The 19,008-nt window shown below is 44.3% G+C and overlaps 8 protein-coding genes across 13 annotated transcripts; 3 read left to right on the forward strand and 5 right to left on the reverse strand.

Annotated features, from left to right (window-relative positions):
- Positions 1 to 6: 6 nt before the first annotated feature.
- LOC117589006 lies at positions 7 to 704 on the reverse strand. 2 transcript variants are annotated; one of them, XM_034280624.1, is made up of 3 exons: positions 556 to 704; positions 233 to 499; positions 7 to 166 (listed from the first exon to the last, which is right to left on the reverse strand). In XM_034280624.1, exons 1-3 carry the CDS (start codon positions 578 to 580, stop codon positions 126 to 128), a joined length of 333 nt encoding a protein of 110 aa, XP_034136515.1. In that variant the 5' UTR covers positions 581 to 704; the 3' UTR covers positions 7 to 125. The 2 variants fall into 2 exon arrangements, with proteins under 2 accessions (XP_034136515.1, XP_034136514.1); XM_034280623.1 differs by having other exon boundaries at positions 547 to 600.
- Positions 705 to 966: 262 nt separating this feature from the next.
- Positions 967 to 4,911, reverse strand: LOC117588987 (DIS3-like exonuclease 2). The gene is made up of 4 exons (XM_034280584.1): positions 3,578 to 4,911; positions 2,101 to 3,520; positions 1,915 to 2,034; positions 967 to 1,850 (listed from the first exon to the last, which is right to left on the reverse strand). The coding sequence occupies exons 1-4, from the start codon at positions 4,830 to 4,832 to the stop codon at positions 1,340 to 1,342; spliced, it is 3,306 nt and encodes a 1,101-aa protein (XP_034136475.1). The 5' UTR covers positions 4,833 to 4,911; the 3' UTR covers positions 967 to 1,339.
- LOC117588998 (THO complex protein 7) lies at positions 4,870 to 5,992 on the forward strand. The gene is made up of 3 exons (XM_034280609.1): positions 4,870 to 4,991; positions 5,062 to 5,185; positions 5,242 to 5,992. The coding sequence occupies exons 1-3, from the start codon at positions 4,982 to 4,984 to the stop codon at positions 5,942 to 5,944; spliced, it is 837 nt and encodes a 278-aa protein (XP_034136500.1). The 5' UTR covers positions 4,870 to 4,981; the 3' UTR covers positions 5,945 to 5,992.
- A 366-nt stretch (positions 5,993 to 6,358) lies between these two features.
- LOC117588990 (serine/threonine-protein kinase PRP4 homolog) lies at positions 6,359 to 10,873 on the forward strand. Of its 4 annotated transcripts, XR_004574183.1 has the most exons (10): positions 6,359 to 6,375; positions 6,500 to 6,901; positions 6,994 to 7,966; positions 8,027 to 8,281; positions 8,356 to 8,588; positions 8,654 to 8,762; positions 8,920 to 9,456; positions 9,519 to 9,747; positions 10,184 to 10,235; positions 10,736 to 10,873. XR_004574183.1 is itself a non-coding variant. In XM_034280589.1 (9 exons), exons 1-8 carry the CDS (start codon positions 6,359 to 6,361, stop codon positions 9,720 to 9,722), a joined length of 2,730 nt encoding a protein of 909 aa, XP_034136480.1. In that variant the 3' UTR covers positions 9,723 to 9,747; positions 10,184 to 10,324. The 4 variants fall into 4 exon arrangements, 3 of the variants coding, with proteins under 3 accessions (XP_034136480.1, XP_034136481.1, XP_034136482.1); XM_034280589.1 differs by lacking the exon at positions 10,736 to 10,873 and having other exon boundaries at positions 10,184 to 10,324; XM_034280590.1 differs by lacking the exons at positions 10,184 to 10,235; positions 10,736 to 10,873 and having other exon boundaries at positions 9,519 to 9,779.
- Positions 10,500 to 11,954, reverse strand: LOC117588999 (uncharacterized protein C3orf38 homolog). Its single transcript, XM_034280610.1, has 2 exons — positions 11,701 to 11,954; positions 10,500 to 11,639 (listed from the first exon to the last, which is right to left on the reverse strand). Exons 1-2 carry the CDS (start codon positions 11,825 to 11,827, stop codon positions 10,930 to 10,932), a joined length of 837 nt encoding a protein of 278 aa, XP_034136501.1. The 5' UTR covers positions 11,828 to 11,954; the 3' UTR covers positions 10,500 to 10,929.
- A 360-nt stretch (positions 11,955 to 12,314) lies between these two features.
- LOC117588992 (glycerol kinase) lies at positions 12,315 to 16,050 on the forward strand. Its single transcript, XM_034280597.1, has 3 exons — positions 12,315 to 12,732; positions 14,550 to 15,680; positions 15,733 to 16,050. Exons 1-3 carry the CDS (start codon positions 12,496 to 12,498, stop codon positions 15,946 to 15,948), a joined length of 1,584 nt encoding a protein of 527 aa, XP_034136488.1. The 5' UTR covers positions 12,315 to 12,495; the 3' UTR covers positions 15,949 to 16,050.
- Positions 12,774 to 14,371, reverse strand: LOC117588994 (nitrilase and fragile histidine triad fusion protein NitFhit). The gene has a single exon (XM_034280600.1). It carries the CDS (start codon positions 14,241 to 14,243, stop codon positions 12,849 to 12,851), a length of 1,395 nt encoding a protein of 464 aa, XP_034136491.1. The 5' UTR covers positions 14,244 to 14,371; the 3' UTR covers positions 12,774 to 12,848.
- A 7-nt stretch (positions 16,051 to 16,057) lies between the features above and the next one.
- LOC117588995 (BTB/POZ domain-containing protein 10) lies at positions 16,058 to 17,876 on the reverse strand. 2 transcript variants are annotated; one of them, XM_034280601.1, is made up of 4 exons: positions 17,178 to 17,873; positions 16,863 to 17,060; positions 16,444 to 16,761; positions 16,058 to 16,386 (listed from the first exon to the last, which is right to left on the reverse strand). In XM_034280601.1, exons 1-4 carry the CDS (start codon positions 17,794 to 17,796, stop codon positions 16,184 to 16,186), a joined length of 1,338 nt encoding a protein of 445 aa, XP_034136492.1. In that variant the 5' UTR covers positions 17,797 to 17,873; the 3' UTR covers positions 16,058 to 16,183. The 2 variants fall into 2 exon arrangements, with proteins under 2 accessions (XP_034136492.1, XP_034136493.1); XM_034280602.1 differs by lacking the exon at positions 16,863 to 17,060 and having other exon boundaries at positions 17,178 to 17,876.
- Between the last annotated feature and the right edge of the window lie 1,132 nt (positions 17,877 to 19,008).

Here is a 19,008-nt window from a genome sequence, read left to right on the forward strand (position 1 = left end):
TTTTTATTTGTTTACAATTCTGATAGATTGACTCTAGTATTCGTACCAAGTTGAAAACTGGAATTTTTAGGGTTCCTTCCAGAATCATCCATTCCCATTATAACTGGGCGGGGACCTGTGGGGTACTATGTATTCCGACAAGCTCCCAAATGTATCCGTCGAACATCTACATAAGTTTCATGAGAACTCATTAACTTTTTATCAGGTGCGGTTAGCCCTCATTTTCACTTACTCTGCCCACATCTAACGGCGCAGTCGAATTTCCCGACATTGTAGTAGTTCACGTTATCGCTGCCACAGATGGGATTGTACTCGCTGGTCGCCGGACACGACTGCAAGCAGGCCAGGTACTGCGGTGACTGGGTAGTGGGTTTAGGAGTTATTGTGCTGCCATCACTTGCTGGCCGTTGCTGAGACGATGCCAGCCAGGAATTGCCGCCTCCCAGCTCGTTAACGGCCTGAGGATAGGCCGAGAGCCCGATTATCAGCAGCACAATGCCTAGGACGAGAACGTTAGGTTTTTTGTATTTACCGAACAGAATTTACCTATCACACCCAATAAACTGACGATGCTTTCCATTTCAGACAAACCCTGGGCCCAGCGGGTTTGCTTGACTCTGAAACCACAAGTCTGAATCAGAGACAACTTAGTTGGGCATTTATAGACACCCGACGTGCATCCGATTTTCCATATTACCTCTCTCTCACAAGAAAGCTCTCTCATGCTTTTAAAAATATTTCATACGTATGCATTCATGTGTACGTATACACTGAAGTATGTTTGTAGAAGTATTTTTGATAAGACGAAACCACGAAAAGGAACATTTTATTTACTTCTGGAGTCGATAAAACAGAATCCGAGAGATCAATGAGTATTTTTAGTGAGAGTGTGTGAAAACCGGACGGACCTGAATATATTTCTTTGTGTTTTGTGCTAGACTATACGTGCGTATGAGATACAGACTGTTGTGTGTTTTGGATTTATTGTTCATATTGTACAAAAAACATGAATTTCTACAGCTCATTGAGATATGCGCATGCTATGCATAAGTAGAATGAGCATCACAGATTTAATTTAGGCCTAGCTCTTGCCTAGCTAGGTGTCAATAATAGTGTCCATCGTGAATCAATATTGGCAGAAAGTTTCGGATCATAAAATGTATGGTTAATATAGAAACTATACTTGTCTAGTTATAAACTGTTTTCCAGCATATAATAGATCCGCTGCTGTGGGTTTGGGTGGTGTTGTTGTTGATGTGCTTGCTGCTGGCTGAGATCCTGCGCCTGTGCTTCAGGCCGAACAACATTTGAGGTAGTAGGGCATAAACTGTTGGCAGTGTCACTGTTGGTCGGGCGTTCTTGCTGACTGCCGGGGCTTTTGCTTTTTCTTGCCGCTGAGCTGACTTTTGGACGCGTCCAGTGGCTGGTTCTGGTTCTCCGTATGCAGAAAGCCAGTCAACTTGTTGTCCCATATCATAAGGTAAATGGGTACTATGGAAAGCATTTGCAACTTGCGGGGCGCCTGCCTCTCTTTATGTTTTGTAATCAATAAAAAGTTGGGCGCATTCTGTGCGTCTACGTGGACCTTCTGCATTTTGTAGTTAATGCTGATAACATGCCCCGATTCAAGGGTTAGTACATTCATCATGTGCTGGAATATTTCCATAACTACAGCGGTCATGCTGACTCGCTGCTTGTTGCTAACATATCGCTTAAAGTACAAATTGCACGACTCCTCGCCTGCATTTTTGGAATTGTATTTGCGCTCGTTAGCAATTTTTGTCAGCGAGTGCAGCTCTGCAGGACTACGGCCCGGAGGTGGGCAGTAGTTAAGCGAAGCTGCCAGTAGGCTAAACGAAAGATAAAGTGTTCATATATGAATAAAAGAAAAGTGTGGATATCTACGGTAATTACCGATGCACCATTATATCGGGATATCGACGAATCGGGCTGGTGAAGTGTGTGTAGATGGGAATGGATAGGGCGTAGTGCCAGAGATCAGCCGGCTCTGTTTTTCCTTCGCTGCAAAAGTAGCTGGAATTTGGGGAGTATACATTTAGATTCAAACGCGTTGAGGGGCCAATAGGGGGCGTTACTTACTTAGCTCTGGCCATCGGTTTCATCAGAAGACGACTAAGACAGAAGCTCATTGCAAGGGGATTGGAGGCCTCCTGGCACAGTCTCACGATGCTCTGTTGAAGCGCCTTCGAAGAGCTGTAGTCTAAATTAAAACCCAAGGCATGAAACTTCTCCTTTAGTCCCTTCAGCGACTTCATAAGTGGCGGCGGGTGATTTCGAAGCACTGAAATCTCCGGAAACGAGTCGTGGATAAAACGCGCAACGGATTGGTTGGCCAAAAGCATAAACTCTTCGATCATGCGATTCGCCTCTTTCTGCTTCTCCACTTCAAAGTCTTCTGGCTCGCCACTGACGGGATCGAGGATAAAGCGAAGCTTGGGATTATTGAAGCTAATGGCCCCTTTGTCATTGCGTGCTTTACGCAGTGAGCTTGCAATGCCATGTAAGCAGAGCACTCGCTTTACTACGTCATTGGCGTCAAAGCCGTTAAGAATGGAGGGGAAATCGTGTTCACTGAAGAGCTCGTGCGGATTGTCGATGATCTTTTGAGCGTGCTCGTAGGCAAACTGCGTGCATGACCTAATAATGGTCCGAGTAAACTTTGGCTTTTCCTGTAGCTGCACCCCGTTTCTATCCATGCGCCAGAACACCGAAAATGCAAGCTTATCCTCACCAGGCAGTAGAGAACACCGCATGCAGAGCGGCTGAGGAAGCATGTGGATAACTTCGTTGGCTAGATAGATAGACGTTGAACGCTCTTTGACGATATTGTCCAACTCTGAATCCTCTTGAAGATAGTGAGACACGTCCGATATGTGTACGCCCACCTCATAGTCGTTATCTCCCACCTGTTCAATGGAGACTGCGTCGTCCAGGTCACGCGCAGTCAGTGGATCTACGGTAAATATACATTTCTTCCGCAAGTCCCGACGTTGGGCCTGATCTTCTGTACTCTCAGAACTGAAGGCACTTGCGAACATATCGTTAAATTTTTGCTCGAAGGGTTTTACATCGCCCAAGCTGTTATGGATCATAATGGCCTTGAGTTCGTCCGGCAAATTACCAATCCGGCCCACCGGCTGAATCAATTCTGCTATGCAGTGCCCGTTGCAGTCAGTCTCGAGGATGTGGGCTAAGTAAAGCAGGCCACACACCTCCTCAGGCTGTTTGCTTCCTATGTGCTTCCTGCAGTCCATTTCCGGTATGTAGACCATCGGGAGGCGCAGGTCAAAAGGGCGAAACTTGTAAAATAGTTGATCCTTAGACAGCTGCGTTGGATTGGTAAACGATATTGTACCGACAATCTGGCGAAGCTCGGTTTGCTTGACAATCCCTATGACGAACGCCTTTGGGCAGTTGTCTGACGATATGACGACGACATTGTCAACATCGGCGTCCGAGTCCTGGGCCGCTATCTCATTAGAGAACTCCTCGTCTTCGGCTGTCAGTGCAAAGAGTTTAAAGAGTGCTTGCGTCTTCATTGAAACAAGAAACTTACCTGGTGGCATGGATTGAGCGCCAACATTCAAAACAAAAGCACGCACGGTATCCCCTTCGAAGGCGTACCTTCGAGCCACTGGCAAAAGTACAATACCGTCATGCTCGAGACCTTCACGATCCGTGGACATTGTGATAAACGCCTGCTTATTGTTCTTGCGATTCACTCGAATTTCATCCTCAACAATTCTACCAAAACCTTCTTTTACAAGACGTTTCGCATGCGCTTCCAGATCGGAAAAGTCCCCAGAAAATATTAATTCTGCAGGAAGCTTATGTTCCGCACCCATGTAGTTCCGAACTATCATATTGATATATGCACGCATCGCCTCCAGTTCGGTCTTAAACGACTGTGAAGTGCTTTCACCAGCCGATTCGTCTGATTTCTTACTCCTAATCTTGCGCGCTGATCTGGCCTCTTGTTTGGTCCCTTGCTGCTGTTCAGGGGGGCTATTGCTGCTTGCGCTAGACAATTCCGAATCGCGTCGTGGGCGTTCATTCCCCTTCTGGGGCAGAAGCCGTCGAGTTACGTCGCTGCCACGATGGGGCATTTGGCGAAGAGAAGCTTGTTGAGACATGACCACCTGTTGTCGGCCCATATCAACATGGGGTGTCCACTCGAGCTGCGACAGCACATCACTCTGGCGAATGAGGCGACCCGCATATGTATTGACATCTGGAGACACCAGGGAAATCCGTTGAACTAGCTCCTGCAGAGCGTTTACCTCCTCCCTGAGTGCTCGCTTAGACTTTTTTCTTTGCTTAACAGGTCCTTGGGCAACGGAACTGCATACCGAATATGCTGGCATTGTGTTAGTCTGCATTTGGGGAGGTGTGTGCATCGGAACTTGCACCGGCACCGCAGTGTTACATGGTCCTGCGAAGTGATGTTGCACGTTCATTGGCATTGGAACCTCCACCAGAATCGGGACGGACGCAGCATTACACGATATATTTGGAGCAAGTCCGCTTCTGGGCGGTGTATCTAATGGCAGCGTTTGTGGCAATGATGTATTGATGCGCATGAAGTTATTTGCGCCAAAAGGGACAGTGGATGTCGACTGCATCTCCATCTCTCGTCCAGCCTGGTGAAGCCGAGCCGCCAAGAGTTGAGACCGCTCACGCAGCAAATCGATGTTGATGTGCCCCGGAGGCAGTTGAACCGACTCTGACGTTCGATTCATTGGATCAGTTCCTTCGCTGCGGCTTTCTCTCGCAATGTCTCCGCCCACATCAGCGCCTCTCGATTTTAACATGTGAAATATATTTTTCAAATAATGTTTTTTTAAATAAATTTGCTAAATTTGTAAAATCACTCTCTCTGTATTTTCGATAGCCTGAGAAATACGGGCATACTTTTTATTATACATCGATAGATTCTTTTTCGACAGCAGCTGGTGTAAAAATGAACGACGGTAAGTAAATAATTGTTTATTATTAAAGAAAATATACATCTAAATCTATCAAATATTCGCATGTCCACAGAGGAAATTATAAAGCAGCGTCTGCTTATTGATGGCGACGGTACTGGAGAGGACCGACGCTTGAATGTGCTACTAAAGCATTTTCTCAAATATGCAAACTCCAAAAATGACTCGTCGGAAACTAGGTACGCAAATACTAGACGAGTGAGGCCCAAATATAGTTCTTTGGTTTATTTTATAGCCAAAATTTGTATGACCGGCTGATGGCTCAGTTTGCCCAGTGCAAGCTGACAGCGTTGAAGAATGTGCAGACCCTTCAAATGATCAAAGAGGAACGTGATAACTACAGCAAGCTGGTGAAACAGCATGAGGAGAGCATTGACCTTGCCAAGGAGGAGATTGAAGCGAGTAAGAAGGATCTAGTGACAGCTAAGCAAATACGAAAAAACAAAATGGAATATGATTTGTTGGCCTCGCTCATCGAGCAGCAACCCGATCGAAACGGCACTCAGAAGCAAATAGAAATAATTAAAAAAGAAATTGATGACCTTATACAGAAGAAACTCAAAATGGAGCGCAAGTTTCAGAAGCGGCGGAATGATTTTACTCTTCTGATGTACAGCATCCACGAGCTGGAGCAACAATTAGAGCAGGACAACAGCTCCTCGTCGTCGTCGTCATCGTCATCGTCATCCTTCAGCGAGAACTATTCCACATCACAGCCAGACTCGGACGACAACAATGGCATTATGGAGGTCAGTGACGACGAAGACGATGATCTTAATACTAGCAGTTCTACAAAGTTCGACGAAGTCCGAAGAGATGTCAAACTACCCTCAATTTCTACAGAAGACTCAAAAGCCATGTCTGTAGAAGAGGATGCTGTTCTCGACCTAAGCATTGACAAAGATGATCATGATGTAGACTTTGTGGTTGTCTGTTAGCATTAGTATGGCTCACAATACAATATGTGTACATAAGCCGAATAATAATTAAAGAAAAATATACATGCTAGTTACCGTATGGCTTCGCTTTTCCTAAAGAATGTTGAGTAACTTTCGTGGATAATATATTTAGAGCTGAGCTGGGTCGCTCAACAGAAAACCAAAACGTCCCGCCTAAAATTGCTGTTGGTTGTTGGTACCCTGAAAAGAGGGAGAAGTAATTTTCATTCGTGTGTGTGACCGCACTTTTTCTCTCAAACGATATATCGATGTTTAATGGTTTTCACACCCGATTTTATTTTATAAATGCATTCACATATGTGTAAGGAAAAGTTAACTTAACCAAAAATAATCAGATTTAAGACACACTTTAGCTAGTTTTGTTTTCCATTTAAGTGTTTGTGATAAAACAAAATGAGTGACGAAAAAAGGTAAGTAAAGATTATAAATTATGCCATGCAATTTTTATTTTTTTTTGGTTATGTCGTGTGTGTGTGTGGTATGCATGTACATACATTTATTAATTTCTTGCGTTTCCCATTGCTCTCGAAACAGTCTCGACTCCAGCAATAATAGCGGAACAGAGGAGCGCCGAGCCAAGCTCAAGAAACAGAAGAAGCATAAGAAACACAAAAAGTCCACATCCAGCAAGAGTGATAAAGATAAACATATTCACAAAAAGCACAAAAAGTCCAAGAAGCGTCACCACCGCCATAGCGAGTCTTCGCATGACTCTGACGCACATTCAAGCGCCAAGCAACAGAAGAGCTATGGACTTAGCGACAAGTTCTCCGAAATCATGCAGAAGGCGAGCCGCAATGGCACCGAGTTCTGTATATCTAGCTCTAAATTATTGCAAACAGACCCGTGTAGTCTCGTGGAAGAGATTACAAAGACAATACAGAACAAGGTGCTCCCAGTTTTGGAGGTGGGCAGTTCGAGCAGCGAGAGTGATGTGTAAGTTTATCTGAATATCGAAATGCATTTGACTGCGCTTGTAATGCGTTCGCTCTTGCCACATTTCTGATATATGTATTTACACTTTTCAGCCCCATGGATGTTGCTAGTCCGATTATTGCTTCCATTATAGAAGATGAGTTAAATTTAGAGGATCTTATGAAGCAGAAGGCATTGCTACAGGCCCGCCTGGGCGCGTACATGTCGGACCCAGACGCTGATGAAAGAAGTGAACCCAATTCCCGAACACAGTCGGTGCAGCAAATACCCAGCAAGGGCCATTCGCAGCCATTATTCCAACCGCATCGGATGGTCGTCAGCAAGTCTGCAGCGCCGTTGGCTACTGCAACTAGTAAAAATGTTAATAATAAACAGTCTAGCATCCATAACTCAAATGAATCCGATGTTATATTATTGGATGATTCTAGCGGAGGCCAACGCACGCCCTCGCCTACAAAAGAGAAGCGAAGACGACACGCACCACCTTCCACAGCAGCGGCTAGAAGTCGTGTACGCGACGATCCGGTTCATGGACGACGTGACCGCCGCTCTAGAGACCGGGATCCTGTGCGTAGCCGCACTCCCACTCGCCGGAACCTTCAGCAGAACAATCGTAACATGGAAGACTTGCGCCAGGAGATCAATCGCGATAAACAGCGGGAAAGACACGAGCATAGCCGGGATCGGGAGCGCCGTGGAACAGGAACAGACAGACCACAACCCACTGTTGAACCACGTACTGGTCGTCCACGGGTGCGAGACGGTCGCTTCAATCGTCAGCGGTCTCACAGTCGCAGTAAGTTTGAGTCAGACAGGCGCCGTGAGCGCGAACGCTTCCAAGATCGGGATCGTGGTGGCTTTGGTGGTAACAATCGTGTTGGAGCACGTGGCGGCGCTGACAACGACCGAGACCGCTACAAAGGCTCACTGAGCGAAGGTCAGAAGATGCACGACAAGGAGAGCAGTGACGATGACGTCAATCTGGATATAGACATCAACGAGGATGAAGATGATGAGGAACGTATCATAGAGCAGCGTCGGAAAAGGCGCGAGGAGCTTCTTAAGGTTAGTCGTCCTCTTAGTCCTTGCTAAAAAGTGTTTGCCTAACTTGAACCTTTGCAACAGAAACTGGGAACAGGGCAGGAATCGCCCACTCCTCAAAATTCAAACTCTTATGAGTCTCGTAGCACCTCGGCAGGCTCGTCGCAACGCGATCGCCAACCAAGAACTCCCACGCCCACCCTCACACTCAATGACTTGGATCACTCTAAGGAGCAGCAGCAGTTGGAAAATTCCAACAGTCAGAAAAATAGTTCGGGAAAAGAAAAACGCAATGAGTGGGACATGTTTGCGGATCAGGATGTTGATTCCAATTTCGATGTGAGTTACAGGCTTGTAAATTTCGGTCCCCAATTCCCATATTGCCTCAACTAACCCTATGTTACCTCTCGCAGTCGCCAAGCACAATTATTCACAACAAGCATCAGCATGAGAATCCCTCCCTTACCGACAACTGGGATGACGCCGAGGGGTATTATCGTGTGCGGATTGGAGAAGTTCTAGACAATCGCTACTTGGTAAGTGGCTACACGGGTCAAGGAGTGTTCAGCAATGTGGTGCGTGGGCGGGATCAGGCCCGGGGACAGGCAAATGTAGCGATAAAGATCATTCGTAACAACGAAATTATGTAAGTACAATGTTTGTAAATATCTTACGCTTTTTAAACCTATTTTATATGTTCAATATGAACAGGCATAAAACCGGGTTGCGAGAGTTGGAAATCCTCAAGAAACTCAACGATGCCGATCCCGAAGATCGTTTCCACTGCCTGCGGTTGAATCGCCATTTTTTCCACAAACAGGTAAATGTAAACACACAATATACATACATACATACATATATGGCCAAACACAATATAATAGACTTTCTTTATTGTCATTAATATAACATTAATATATAGATTTTCTCCTTATAACAATTTTTGTTATTTTTTACTCCTTTTATTTTTCTCCGTCAAGCATCTCTGCATGGTGTTCGAGCCACTGGCCATGAATTTGCGTGAGGTGTTAAAGAAATATGGCAAAAATGTCGGGTTGCACATCAAAGCAGTGCGCAGTTACACTCAGCAGCTGTTTTTAGCTCTCAAGCTTCTGAAAAAAACAGGTATTCTGCATGCGGACATTAAGCCGGATAATATTTTAGTCAACGAGAATAATTTGATTCTGAAGCTTTGCGACTTTGGGTCTGCTTCGGCCATAAGTGACAATGAAATTACTCCTTACTTGGTGTCGCGGTTCTATCGATCGCCAGAGATTATCTTGGGAATACCATATGACTATGGAATTGACACTTGGTCTGCTGGTTGCACCATCTACGAGCTATATACGGGAAAGATTTTATTCAGCGGAAAGAGTAACAATCAGATGTTAAAGTTTTTCATGGACGTTAAGGGCAAGATACCAAATCGTATTGTAAGAAAGGGTCAATTCAGAGAGCAGCACTTTGATCAGAACTGCAATTTCCTCTATCACGAGATAGACAAGCTCACGGAAAGGGTAAGAGTAGAAACACTTTGCATTTGCAACAACACAAAATTTATATCGTCTTCCATCTGCAGGAGAAGATTGTTGTGATGCCAGTCGTAAAGCCATCGCGCAATCTGCAGCAAGAACTCATTGCGGATCAAAATCTGCCCGATGATCAGCATCGCAAGGTCACTCAGCTCAAGGATCTTCTAGAGAACATGTTTGCCCTTGATCCAGCGAAGCGGATCTCACTCAATCAATCACTAATGCATCCCTTTATACAAGAGAAAATGTAGAGATGAACAACGACATCGAATAAACGTAATTCCTTTTCCAGCTCGTAAGAAAACTTATACGCCCAACTCGCGTTAGTTACTAGTTTTAAAATTCTATCAGAGAGAAAGTTCGCCTAGAAATCACCCGCACCTTGCATTTACATGTACAGAAACGATGTATATATATACATATGCCCTGTGGTTTCTGGCTACCAGCTATTAGAAGTAGGGTCTTTGGTGAACGAATTCAATTTGTAGGCGTGTGTTGCGCACTACACACTTAAGTATTCTAATACTTTGTTCGAAAACGCATGTATCCGATTTATAATACATAATATTTACACACATATATATATATATATATATATATATATATCTATATATTTATATATATAAATATATATATTCTATATGTACATTCCGTTCACGCTCTGCCCATTTGTCTTAAAAAACATACATATTAATGTGTACTACAATTTCAGTGTGCCGCTGATCATGGAAGAGCGCTCCTTGTTCGTGTGGCTTACTCAACTGGTAATAATTTATTTATACGACCTTGCTAAGGACACCCTTTAAATATACGTCAATAGTCATTCGACAGCATTTAAGTTTTTAGGCAATTAAATACATAAACAAAACAAAATAATTTTGTTTGGTTACATATGTCTGATTGAATATTCTTTTTGTTTTCGTTTAACTTTGCATACTTATTCGTACACCATAATTGACTACAGCTTAAATTTGTTGTGTGGAAAAGAAACTTTATTTTGACATAGATTAAATATAAAATTGTTTTTGTTAGTCTCTTATGGACTAATAACATTGAAGTCTCTCTCCATAATTGGTATCTTAAAAGTGCTCGTACAACAGTACTGTATTTATTCTTTACTTATTCAAAACTATCAATGAAGGGCAAAATTCTCTTAATTGAAGAAGCAATCAACGCTAAAAACTATGACTGAGACTAATTTATTGTTGATAGAGTTCTATAATCTCTCTCTTTTCTAATGTCCACGTTCTCTTTGAAATTTCAGTTGGGTTGACTACACAAGTCTATACGGAGACCTCTTTGATCTTCGAGTGAAATTGTAAGTTTATACAAAATACATTCCATATTTCTAAGCTAAGGGTATGTTAAGATAACCAAACAGATACGTGATATAATTTGGTGGGCTCCTGAGCTATTGAAAGGTTATTTCACATTTAATCGTTCTATAGTAGTCCACCGCTAGTCCAATTCTTCGTTAGGCATCGGAAGGGACAGTACTGTCTGCAGAGTCTCGCACTCTCTCAGACTATGGAGGATGCGTGGCTGAAGCTCGCTCTTTAGCAAGCATTTAAATCTTTTGGGCTTCCAATTGTTTTCGGAATAGGGATCACGCAACAGTACAAAGACGCATTCAAAAACGCCAACACAGGACTCGGTTGTGTGAAGAGTGCCACAGGAGACTACCAAGACTTGACCATAGGAATCCATGCGCCCTTGTATTCCACCGTGGGTTAAGTTTGGGTTAAACTGGAAGCCAAATTGTTTTTTTGTTCTTATAAGTACTGAAAGTACCTCTGCTGCCGTCTGACACTCTTGCACATTAATTCCATCGCTTGCAATAATAGTCAAGTGCAATGCCGCATCGTTCCACAAATCTATAAGGCTGAGCTGGTCAGAATTAAAGCGTTCAAAAAACCACTCGCCGAATTTCCGAGCGATAGTGTGAATGGGATACTCCTCTTCGTTGCTTGGTGTGTTAATGGGTTCTACGGGTTGCTGTTGCTCCCAATACCTGATAACTTTCGTTACCAAATCCGCCTTGGTGAAGTTTGTCGCTATCTCCGGTAAGCGTCTTTTCACATACATAAACAGGAGTTCGCGCGTGACGAGACGTTTGGACAATAAAACGTGTATATTTTCAACGTGCGCCATCAGGTAATCAATGGCTTCTGTAAGGGTATATTAGCGTCTAAAGATACGCCTCTATTAAATAAAGTCTAGTTTTCTTACCCCGAGGATCTTCGATTTTACACACATTTTTTGTTGTACTCTTGGCTAGCTGTATCAATATAGCCCTGTTTTTCTCATTCATCAAGAAGTCTCGGAGACCATTTTTGTAGACTTCCGAAATGGGCATGGCTTTTCAAAACTTGTATTCTAGATGTCTGGCTCTGTTAAACTGGATATTTCCTGTTTGCTAATTATAAAAGCGTTCCAGTAGATATAAATTTTCCGATTTGCCTGACTATTATAAAATCAGCTGTTTGCCATGAAGAAATGGTCACATTAAACCAACAGTGTTGCCAAATGCTGAGGGGAAAAAATTCTGCTTGTTTATTTTGTGAATTTCTTAGTTTATGCACGATTATAACTCCAGTTTTATTTCAATAAAGATATTTTAAACAATAGAGTCCAAACAGTAGTTTATTTCCGATAGACTGGCTTTGATAGCACGTGGCATATAAATAAATACATAAACCGTTCTGAAAGTGTTCATAAAAAAAGGCTTCTGTCATTTGTTGAACACGCTTTAGTTTTATAGTTCGCGAGTTTGTTGCGGCATAACTTCGCAGGTTGTATTTATTTTCTGCTCAATCGCAATTAATTGTGCTCCGTAGAGTAGAGCGAGTTTTCTGGTTTCACCGTTGTCGATAAGAAAACGGCTCGACGACCTTATCTAGCAATCGGCTTGACAAATATGAGATTCCAAGAATTTATTTCATTGTGAAAGCGAACTCGTAAGAGAGACATTTGAATATTATTATTGTTGACTTCTGGACCCTGAAAATCGAATCGAACTTTTAAATGGAAACGCAAAGTGATACATTTGTGGGAGCCATTGATGAGGGAACTACCTCGGCTCGCTTCATAATATTCCGCGCTGGCACTGACGACATAGTCTGCTACCATCAGATCGAAGTTCCCTCTATATTCCAGAAGGAGGGATGGTGTGAGCAAGATCCCATGGTTATAGTGAACACTGTGAACGAGTGCATCGCTGGAGCTTGTAAGAAACTAACCGCTCTCGGTGGACAAATCCAGGTGAGACCTAAAGGTTCAGCTAAAGTCAAAAGAGCAACATGTCTGCCTCCCGGCTAAGATTTGTATTTATTAGTATATGTCAAGATAATTACAGTACATAACTATTCAAACACTCTTTAGCTTTCGTTAAAATAGGTGCGATAAACCTGAGCCTCATTAATCCTCTCTTGTAGTGTGCGCGGTGGCTTGATTTCCGTGCAATCCTCCAGCTTCACATAGATCTGATCGTTGTGACCAAAGTCTCCTTGGCGACGCGGCATAACATGGAAATGGACATGGGGAACAGTCTGCCCGGCTTGGGCTCCATCTTGCACAGTAACTGTGGCCGATGTGGTTTGATAGATCTTCTCCAGCAACCGCTGTACCATGCAAACAGTGGCGAACATGTCTGTCATCTCGGCACAGTCGAGTCCACACAACCGGGGCGTTATTCGCTTGGTCGACACTAATACGTGACCCTCGACTACGCAACGAAGATTGGTAAATGCAAAGCAGTGCTCTGATTCGTAGAAAATGGTGCGCTTGTCCACAATGTTATCCGCAAAGGCACGATCCACATCGGGTTCCCTGGCACGAATGTTGTAAGCCGTCAAGCTGTAAAGATCATTGCGTCGATGATCAAAGCAGGGCATGCTCTGACGAACCGAGCCCACAATGGAAAGGTCTATATTTGCTGTGACAATATCCAAATCCTTTTCTCCGCCGCAATCGGCCAACACCTTTCCCCAAGGACTGATGATCATGCTGTGACCCCAGCTCTGTCGCTTTTGGTTATGCCATCCTTGTTGGGCTGCGGCGACTACAAAACACTGCGTCTCAATCGCCCTGGCACGCAGAAGAATCTCCCAGTGAGCTTTTCCCGTAGCATAGGTAAAGGCAGCTGGATACGTGAGGAGTTGAGCGCCCAACTTCCTTAACAAAATCGCCGGCTCGGCAAAACGAAGATCGTAGCAAATCTGTAGACCAACTTGGCCAGCAGCTGTTTCTACCGGCTTTTCCAAGCGCTCCCCAGCGGACACTGTATCTGATTCGCGCAACCGAATGTCCTTCGTTGTGGCATCGAACAGGTGCATTTTGCGGTAGACGGAAGCGAGCTCACCCTTCTCACTAATCAGAACATGGGCATTGTAAATTTTCCCCTGGTCGTTCAATTCGTGTATGCCGCCGAGAGAGAGCCACATCTGGTGGCACTTGGCCAACTCTTTGTATTCTGAAACCAGTTTCCCATCCAGCCTTTCTGCCAGGTCGATTGTCTGGGCGCGGGTTTCGCCCACAAAGTCGCAGCACTCGGGAAGAAATATCATTTGTGCATTCTCAGATTTGGCTTTCTCAATAAGCTCCTTCACCTGACTTAGATTTCCGACCTTATCGTTGGTGGATCGCATCTGCCCAACAGCAATTGTCGCACTTTGACCGTTTTTAATATTTTCCGCTCCGCTCGCCATATTTCGTAGTAGCTGTCGATTGTGGCTGGAAATACTTTGACGGATAATTTTGAATAGGCTTGACATTGAAGACCGGTGATCGGGAATGAGTGAATTTGTTTGTGCTAGTTACGGTTACGTCGCCCAATTATCACCAGGTTTCTTATCACCTATACTTTTTACTGATGTTTAATGCATTATTTTCGTAATGGCTGAACGGGAAAATCTCAGTGTGTACACATCCATGAAAAATGAAAAACAGCTGTTATTATTTTTATAAATCATTTTAAATGAAATACTTTCTTATGTTAACAATGTTGAGCCAAAAGCATTGTTTGGCCATTGAATTGACAAATTTAAAACTATGGGGATGCATATGTATTTACATTTTAGAATATTATCACCATCGGAATAACGAACCAGCGTGAGTCTACCGTAATTTGGGACCGGCTAACAGGTCAACCCCTGGCCAATGCTATAATATGGCTGGACAATCGCACCACGAGTACGGTAGAGGAGCTCTTAGAGGCCATTCCCAACAATGCCAGAAACATCAACTACCTACGCCCCCTATGTGGATTGCCGCTCTCTCCCTACTTTTCTGGGGTAAAACTGCGATGGCTACGGGACAATGTCCCTTCAGTAAAGGCTGCAATGGACAGCGGAGTGGCAATGTTTGGAACCATCGACACTTGGCTAATGTATAACCTAACGGGTGGCAAGAATGGTGGTGTCCACAAGACGGACGTGACCAATGCTTCACGAACAATGCTGATGAATATTGAAACCCTTCAGTGGGATCCCAATCTCCTGAAATTTTTTGGACTACCTAAGACCATCTTACCAGAGATTTGTTCGAGCGCAGAGTTTTATGGCCGCATAGAGCAGGGCGTTCTCAAAGGGACAAGTGTAACTTCGGTCTTGGGGGATCAACAAGCAGCGCTCGTCGGACAACAATGTCTTTCAAAAGGTCAAGCTAAGGCAACCTATGGAACTGGCTGCTTTCTGCTCTACAACACGGGCGCCTCCATTGTCCACTCTCAGCACGGGCTTTTAACGACAGTTGGCTATCAATTGGGGCGGAAGGCCACTCCTTACTATGCTTTGGAAGGAAGTGTGTCCATAGCTGGAGCTGCTTTCAATTGGCTGCGCGACAACATTGGAATCATTCAGAACTCCGGGCAGATCGAGGCTATGGCTGCCACAGTGGATAACTCTTTAGATGTCTACTTCGTGCCGGCCTTTAACGGATTGTACGCTCCTTACTGGAATCAAGATGCCAGGGGAGTCATATGTGGGCTGAGTGAGGAGACCACCAGTGAACATATTGTTAGAGCCACTCTGGAGGCGGTCTGTTTTCAGGTCCGAGATATCCTCGACTCTATGCACAAGGATTGCAAAATCCCACTGGCGCGACTGATGGTTGATGGAGGGATGACAGTAAACAACCTGTTCCTGCAGCTCCAGTCGGATCTAGTTGGAATTCATGTGCTTAGAGCCAAGATAGCAGAGACAACAGCACTGGTTAGTTTTAACAAATCATTTGATAATGCTGCTTTAACCACTTGAATTTCAGGGCGCTGCAATGGCAGCTTATAAAGCTGTCGAGAATCGGTACTCCATGGAGGCTCCGCTTTCTAAATCAGGTCCCCGGGAACCTATCAAGCCCACGATAGGTTCTACTGAACGCAATCTTCGATACCAAAAATGGAAAATGGCAATTGATCGATCCTTAAACTGGGAGACTTCCACTCTGCCACAAGGCGAACGCGAGGCCTTTGATGGAGCGTAAGCGGCTTGATTCGACCACTGGAACAAATGGACTAATTCATTCGATAAATATAAATTTGTTTTCGATTGTTTTAAATTTGCACTTGAAACTGACCTAATTTAATCAATCCTTTGTTTTCGACTTTTGAATTTAATTGCATATAAAAATGTTCATGAAAAACGTAGAAAGGGGTTTCTGTGCGTCGCTGCTTACTGGCAGTGCTTTTCCTTCGGCTAAAAGCTTTCGGTCCGTTCCCTCACACGTTCTCATCCGCGATGCCAGCAGCACCGGCAACCGCTGCGGCCGCTTGTTCCAAATCGTTGATCATCATAACCCCACCGGCTGCCTCGTCCACGGCGACCACTGCAGCGGCAGCGGCACCAACTGCAGGCACGACTGCAAGCTCTGCATTATTTTGGTTTGGATTCACCGCAGCAATGGGCGGAATGGGATTTCCACCTGCAAAGGATGTGGAGCTATAGGAAGCGTACGCTATCCGCGGTGAGTTCTACGAACTTGCATCCAATTCTAAGGGAGGATCGGCGTTTGCTTCGGCGAGATTCGTAACGGATTTCGATTTGACGCACTGAAAATCGACATGACGACTCTTGGCTTCCTCCTTTTCCCAGGACATGTGGATAAAAGGACGTTGGACATAGCTATAAATGACCTCGGCTCGCCCGCCTGGTCGTCGCCGAATCTTCTCCTTGTGTGTAGGATAACCTTCTATGCCGCACCGTATCTTCTTCAGGCCGCGATCCTTCATAACCTGCTTTGCCACATCCCGGTTTTCGATATACTTAAAGAATCGATGCATGGCTGTGCTGTGAACGGCTGGATTAGGGAGGTATGTATTAGTAATTCGAACACGCCGCTAATATCAGTTAAGAGTGGAAAGCTAATTTGGGACTTATGCCCAATGTAAAGAGACATACTTTGGCAATACTCCTCGCCCATTTGGGGTGGAAATTCCTCATCCCAGTCGACCATGTCATCTTCTAGAAGCACAACCACATGACACTCACGATCGCCACGCTGTGCTGAGGCCACCATCAATGGCAGTATAAGATCCTCGAGAAACAACTCAAACTGCTGACGTGCTCCTTCATTGCTGAGCTCGTGAAGAAGACCTCCTTTTTGTCGAACATAACAGAAGGCATGTTAGAAAGAAATGAAGCAAAGAGCAGAGATGGCCACAACTGAGGTTCGCCCTTGTAGAAGCATTTTGCTCATTTGTATGACATACTCACTTAGGTTCTGGCAGCGTACGGTAGTTGCGTCAAAGGGTATCAGAAGATAATCACAGGCTTCCTTCAGCTCAGGAACAGATACACTTGGGGGACAGCGGATCACGCCACTTTTGTAGTACTCCAAAATTGCGCGAAATACTAAATGCGAGATGCCGTCTGCAACGTCGTATTCACCCCGCTCATTAGGATGGACAAACTGGAAGCCTGAACCGAACATGGTGCCCAGCATGGTAGTGGGGTGGGCGGTGAGCAGCGATTGCTCCACCGTAAAACGGACCCCATCCACTAGCATGGAAATCCGCTCTGGCGGCACAACCTGGCGCCCACCAGCTACACCTGACGCAGCCGCTTGGCTTGTCGAGGCGCCTCCTGGGCACTTGCCATCGTGCTTCGGTATGGCTCCTCCGCTGGACATTGTGTGTTGAGATTTATTCAGGGGGCGTTGCAGCCGGGAGCGATTCTTCGATATGCGTCTTCTCCGCTCCTCGGCGGCCTCGTCCGAGTTCTCTTCAATGCTGCTGCTGTCGCTGCTGTATGTGTCTTGCTGAAGCTGGTGCTGTTGCTGTGGCTGCTTGTTACCACTGGTGTTGTTGCTATTGGAATTGGGTGTTGTTGACATTTTTCTCGTGTTCTTTTGCGCCTCCGCCTCCGTCGCAAAAGATAGCTACTATTAACAGCACCGACTGAAACAAAGAAAGGGCGTTCGTTCGTTTGTGTATCTGATTTATCGATCAAATATACCGTCAGGGCCTCGTAAATTACCAAAATATACCATTGCATCTTCAAAATATACCGTAAATATACCGTAGTCGTAAATATGATTCCTCGATTATGTTCTATTTGATATTACTAGCTTGCCAAGACTTTCACCACTGAAACAATAATTTTGTCCGATTGAAGAATCAATTTTGCTTGTCATAAATACTCCATTTTTGGATTGTATACCTTATGACCTTATATTTTTATTTGAATTTTCATTCAAATCACCCCCTCTGGAAGCAAGGGAGCTTTGTCTTCAGTATGTAAATGTATGTAAATTATTAACAGAGACTCATGTACATATGTTAACTGATATCAATGACAATTAGTAAAAGCGCGCGGAACAAAAGAGGAAAGGAAATTCTATTGTTTTCCTGTAAATTGCACAAAGCGTTAGACGACAAGGGAACATACGTATTTTTGCTATGGGGGCAGTTCTTCTATCTTTACAACATAATTGGGGATAGAATCCGGTTTCGACATTATCATTCATAATTCATTATTCATATTCACTATAATTCTTGCTCATCATTATCGTCTAACTAATCACCTATGATTGTTGTTTTCGTTGATTCTATTTCTGTTGTTTTATTTTTATATATTTTCTATAGTCAAATATTAATATTTTATATTATATATATAGTTGTATTTGTATATTTTGTATTTGAAGTTTTATTCTAGCGAGCTTTCAGGAAACAAGGGTAAATACCGGTAAATACGACACAAAACATTTCAGATGCGCCATCTACGCGATGGAAATTCTCCAGGTAAATCCTCTCCTGTGTCTGAACGGTCAGGGAAATTATCTTCCGCCCGACGCTCTCGCAGGCACTATTAGGGGTCCTTTCAACAGTTGCGAAAAAGGTGGGAGCCTAAAAATAGCTCGTCCTTTTTACCTGCTTGCCATACCTTGCCCTCACATGCCAAAGAGACAATTCGGACAGCAAGAGAGAGGATTAGGACAACAGTTCCTGTATTTTTCTCCCCATTTTTGCGCTCAAATGTGAGCACAGAAACTCCACAACTCCACAAACTCCACAAATATACCAAAAATAATATACGCCCACACTTA

Source organism: Drosophila guanche, unplaced genomic scaffold (assembly GCF_900245975.1).
Source record: "Drosophila guanche unplaced genomic scaffold, DGUA_6, whole genome shotgun sequence".
Lineage (NCBI taxonomy): Eukaryota > Metazoa > Arthropoda > Insecta > Diptera > Drosophilidae > Drosophila > Drosophila guanche.